Source organism: Camponotus vicinus, unplaced genomic scaffold, assembly GCF_025532165.1.
Source record: "Camponotus vicinus isolate PSW18456_S1 unplaced genomic scaffold, iyCamVici1.0 SCAF_8, whole genome shotgun sequence".
In the NCBI taxonomy this organism is placed as follows: domain Eukaryota; kingdom Metazoa; phylum Arthropoda; class Insecta; order Hymenoptera; family Formicidae; genus Camponotus; species Camponotus vicinus.
Window position 1 is genome coordinate 17,297,294 of NW_028141980.1, and position 4,684 is coordinate 17,301,977.

Here is a 4,684-nt window from a genome sequence, read left to right on the forward strand (position 1 = left end):
GTGCTGGTAATAAGCAGTGTGTAAAGCGTCGTCTACAATGGCCGTAGCATAAGGTTGTAAGGCCGTAGTCGTAAGAAATTGACCAATCACAGTTGATTATTCTCCTGAACTTCAACTGGGATTGGTCAATTTCTTACGACTACGGCCTTACAATCTTAGGGCCTCCGCACAAGGTGTTCCGTATCGCATTACGTTACGTTAAGTATAGATCGTAAATTTAACTCCGTACGTAAAATTAAACTTCAGTCAACGCACAGAAGAAATCGTAGACATGTCTTTACGTTTACGTAAAGCTGTTTGGAACACAGCCTAGATAGGCAAAAAGTAGAAATTGCGACTAGCGCGAATTTTGATGAGTGTGAATGCGCCTTAATCCTAATCGCAACCGAACCAATAATTTGTAGTGTAATAAGGTCTTAAAAAATTGTATTAATATAAAAATTGTGTTAAGATAATTTAAATGGATTAATTTATTTTTCTTATACATATGCTTATCGACCACAATACATTTTCTTATGCATATGCTTATGCACTATGCATAAAAAAATTGATTGGTCCATAGACATATGCATAAAAAAATTAATTGGTCCATGGACATGTTCATAAAAAAATTTATTTATTTATTTTCTTGTGTTTACGTTTATGCGCTTATACAAAAGTTTGTGCTCCCAGTCTTAAGCATCGTCTACAATGGCCGTAGCATAAAGTTGTAAGGCCGTAGTCGTAAGAAATTGACCAATCACAGTTGATTATTCTCCTGAACTTCAACTGGGATTGGTCAATTTCTTACGACTACGGCCTTACAACCTTATGCTACGGCCATTGTAGACGACGCTTTAAAAGTAAACGTATCTCATGTAAACAAGTCTTAAACTACGATTGTGTCGCTCTCAACATAGAGTGCGGTGTCCTTTATAATCGCTTGAAATCGCACAAAAATTCTCGTGAGAATCTCTATTCATTCTTCCTGGAATTATGCCGCCAGCGCGAACATAACAACCGATGTTAATACAAAATTATCAGACCATCGATCAAAAATAGAGAGGTTGACCGAGAGGTGATAAGGTCTATCTATTCTGAATACATTTATTATTATTCATCAAGTCAATGCGTATACCCGTTTAAGAACCGACAGAAAGCGATACCGAATCTAGAAAGGTGCTGAGTCAGCTGAGGAGTCCAGGAGTCATTTTCGAGGAAAGACGAGCTGTCGAATTCTCGACGGAAATTCAAGACAAAATCGCAGAAGCCGTGAAAAAAAATCCACGAAATGGCAACTAAAGACGTTAAGGATGATACTTCTTCAGCTACTTCATCAAAGAAGCTTTTCACCCGGGCAGAAGTGGCAAAACATAACGATCACAAGGATACGTGGATCATCATTCATAATAATGTTTACAATGTCACTTCTTTTCTTAATGAGGTTGCAATCTTTTTCTTATAAATAATAAACTAGATCCTTTATTATATCAACTGATTACTCTTACCTTAGAGTCTCATTGATATTTTGAATATAAATATTGATTTATCTTCTTTAAATTTAATTAATTGGAAATCTAATATTTAATCCAATGCAGATATGATTGGTATATATTACTTTTATTATAAATTAGTTTCAATTTATATTTAAATTATTTTTGTTAATGTATAGCACCCTGGAGGTGAAGAAGTACTCTTGGAACAAGGTGGAAACGATGCTACTGAGCCGTTTGAAGATATTGGGCATTCCACTGATGCGAGACAAATGATGGAATCATATAAAATTGGGGAATTAATAGAAGTGAGAATAAATTTTATATTCAAGATTATTTTTCTTATTCATTTTTATTACTAAAATATTATCTAAATGCATTTTAGGAAGAAAGGAAACAAGATAATGGGAAAAAAGAGAGAGATTGGTCTGGAGCTAATGACGAAGATAATTCTAGGTATGATCTTTCTTCTATTTATGTATTAAATCTTGTTTTAAAACTTCTCTCAACATTAATAATTCTCTCTTCTAACATTTCAGTTTTTCTAAATAGCTATATTTTCTATAACCAGACAATTTTTGCTTTTTTCCTTCTACCTCAAAAGTACTAAATTTTTCTTTAAACTAAATGATTTATCTCTATCCTATTTAATTTTCTTTAGTTTTATTATTATACAGATGGTATGAAACTTAAAAGAAACAAGTTAAAAAAGATTAAAAGAACTTCTTAAAGGAAAACAATAAATAATATTTTATGATATCATTAATATATAATATTTTAAATTTTATCTAAATTTGGAGACTTTTGTATTGGTCAGAATGATAATTACTCCAATTGACATTTTGCAGAAATGTGATAATTTTACATTTTTCTTATTAATAAATTACTAAATTTTAATTTGTATTACGTAATATTAAAATGATACAACTCTATAAATAGAATCATATTCTAAAAATACTTTATACAAATAATTTTACCAATGCTAATTCTTTATTTGTAATATCAATATGCAGCATATGCTTTGTTTTCTACAATTACTTGTAAAACCGTTGTTTAGCTTTATTTTTGCTTATTTTTCAAAAATTTAATTTTCTTTATTTATAAAATAGCTTACTTCTGTTTAATAATTTTCACATCTATATAACTATAATTAATATCAAGTATTCATGCCGTCTAAATTCATGAAGAGAGAGTTTCTTTTTTTAAGTATTGTCATACTACATGTGTGTAAATAGTCAATCATGCTGCATCGTGATGTGATTGGCAATTGCAGTTCTTGGCGGTCCTGGTTGATCCCGATCGTTCTTGGGGTATTCGCGACCCTCGTCTATCGCTACTTTATCAGCACCCATTAAGGCGTACAACTCGGGTCCCTTTCTTCACGTTATTTACTTGTTAATACATATGTATATCGATCAGTATTGATCGCTATGATCAATTGTTGTACATTTTACCCGAATGTATGTCGCGCATTTATTATAATTGTTTTCTATGAACCAAATAGCATTTGCTGGCCTAGCAGTTGAAACTGAGAGAGAAAGAGATCGGCCAACACGATGTATTATATAAATAACGCGCATTTATATATTTATATGTATACATTCGTATACACACATACTGGTATATATATGCATATGTAACATGTAGCGTTTATACGCGACATTGTTCCCTGCAAAAATTGACGAAATATACTAATTTAATTCCTTAGAAAGAAGGACCTCAAAAAAAAAGAAGTAAATCCCGTTCGTCCTTAAATCCTTGAGTGACAAAATGGTACAGACGCACACAAGAAAATAATGCTTATTCGCAAAAATTACTTAATTTAATTGAGGAAGATCACCAATAAATGGAACAAGTGACAACATTTGAAAAATAATACTTTTATATAACAAGTATATATATACGATGAATTATATAATCACATTTACTTATTTTTCTATCAATTTATGTACCAATAAAACGTGATAGTTCTCAAATTGTAATGGTATAATATCGCGTGCAAGTTGTAGCATACAAATCGAAAATTATATATATACATATAATATGTGGAAAGCAATATATATATATTTATATATAAAAACTTAATGTAAATTTATTTGCGTTTTATTGTATCTATTTGAAAATGATCGACTCAATAATATACCGAATCAATTCAAGTTATATAATTAATTAAATATTGTTAAAAATTCTACACTTATATATAATTATTATATATTATATAATATTATATATTAATATATATTATATAATATTATATATAATATTCATAATTTCTTATACATTGATTGCATCATAGTCTTACTTAAACTATAAATAAAGAAATAAATATTTAAATGAATTTTTAATAATTTTATATAATTATATATATATATATGGAGAAAATTGTCGACAAATTTAATAATTTAAACTTGAATTAACTTCTGAGTTGCATTACTTTTAAAGAAATGTACGATACAAAAGAAACGCAAATAAACTTGCCTTTAAATAGTCCTATTAAAATATTTTTTTAAACAGAAATTTACACACATGTATAAATAAAAAATATAAAATTTGTAAATTAAGATTCTCTATTAGAAATTATATATAAATATTTATTTGAACTCGAACATGTATAGGAATTCAACGAAACGCAAGATTAAAATTAAGCGACTGAGATACTATATACAAGTCGTGTGTCATCGACATCCCGTCGTAAATGCATGCCGGTTCGGCTCATCCTGCTCCTGCATGCAAGAAGCGCGTGATAACCGATGGAGGCTTCCACATTGGAATAAGGATTCGCGGTGGCGTCGCCCTGTCGTCGATATCGAGCGAGTTCTCCGACGCGCGCGTCGCGTCGCGCCGATTCTCCTTCTCCCCGCGTTCTTCTCGCTTCATCCACTATCCCGGTGGCTCTAATAGACCTCACCTCCGACGAACGCCCAGTAAAGCGCGAGAGCTCGATGAAGGTGTGTCGTAGAGAGTAATACTTTGACAGAGGTATCGGCGATAATCTATTAAAGAAAAAAAGCGAAAATAGATATTGGGAGCAGAAGAATCCTTAGAGATCTTCTTCGGCAACATCCAGCAATAAATCCAGCATCGAACGCTACTAAGAAACCGAGATAAAAACGCGATAAAGAGAAACGACAAGGACCAGTCCCGGAAGGACAGAGGTCGAGACGAGGGTGGAAGGCGAAGGAGTGCGAGTAAAGGACGAGGACGACGAAGCG

General features: G+C 31.8%; 1 protein-coding gene across 5 annotated transcripts; it reads left to right on the top strand.

Moving 5' to 3' along the window:
- Nucleotides 1–891: 891 nt before the first annotated feature.
- On the top strand, nt 892–4,370 carry Cyt-b5 (Cytochrome b5). 5 transcript variants are annotated; one of them, XM_083106946.1, is made up of 5 exons: nt 892–1,057; nt 1,127–1,423; nt 1,652–1,780; nt 1,858–1,928; nt 4,088–4,370. In XM_083106946.1, exons 2-5 carry the CDS (start codon nt 1,271–1,273, stop codon nt 4,368–4,370), a joined length of 636 nt encoding a protein of 211 aa, XP_082963072.1. In that variant the 5' UTR covers nt 892–1,057; nt 1,127–1,270. The 5 variants fall into 5 exon arrangements, with proteins under 5 accessions (XP_082963072.1, XP_082963073.1, XP_082963075.1 ...); XM_083106947.1 differs by having other exon boundaries at nt 1,136–1,423; XM_083106949.1 differs by lacking the exon at nt 4,088–4,370 and adding an exon at nt 3,181–3,520 and having other exon boundaries at nt 901–1,057.
- The last annotated feature ends 314 nt before the right edge of the window (nt 4,371–4,684 follow it).

Excerpts from the sequence above, each read along its gene's own strand:
- Cyt-b5 (XM_083106946.1), top strand. The coding sequence starts at position 1,271 with ATGGCAACTAAAGACGTTAAGGATGATACTTCTTCAGCTACTTCATCA. Across the intron at positions 1,424-1,651 it reads TCACTTCTTTTCTTAATGAG|CACCCTGGAGGTGAAGAAGT; the intron begins GTTGCAATCTTT and ends GTTAATGTATAG. Across the intron at positions 1,781-1,857 it reads AAATTGGGGAATTAATAGAA|GAAGAAAGGAAACAAGATAA; the intron begins GTGAGAATAAAT and ends AATGCATTTTAG.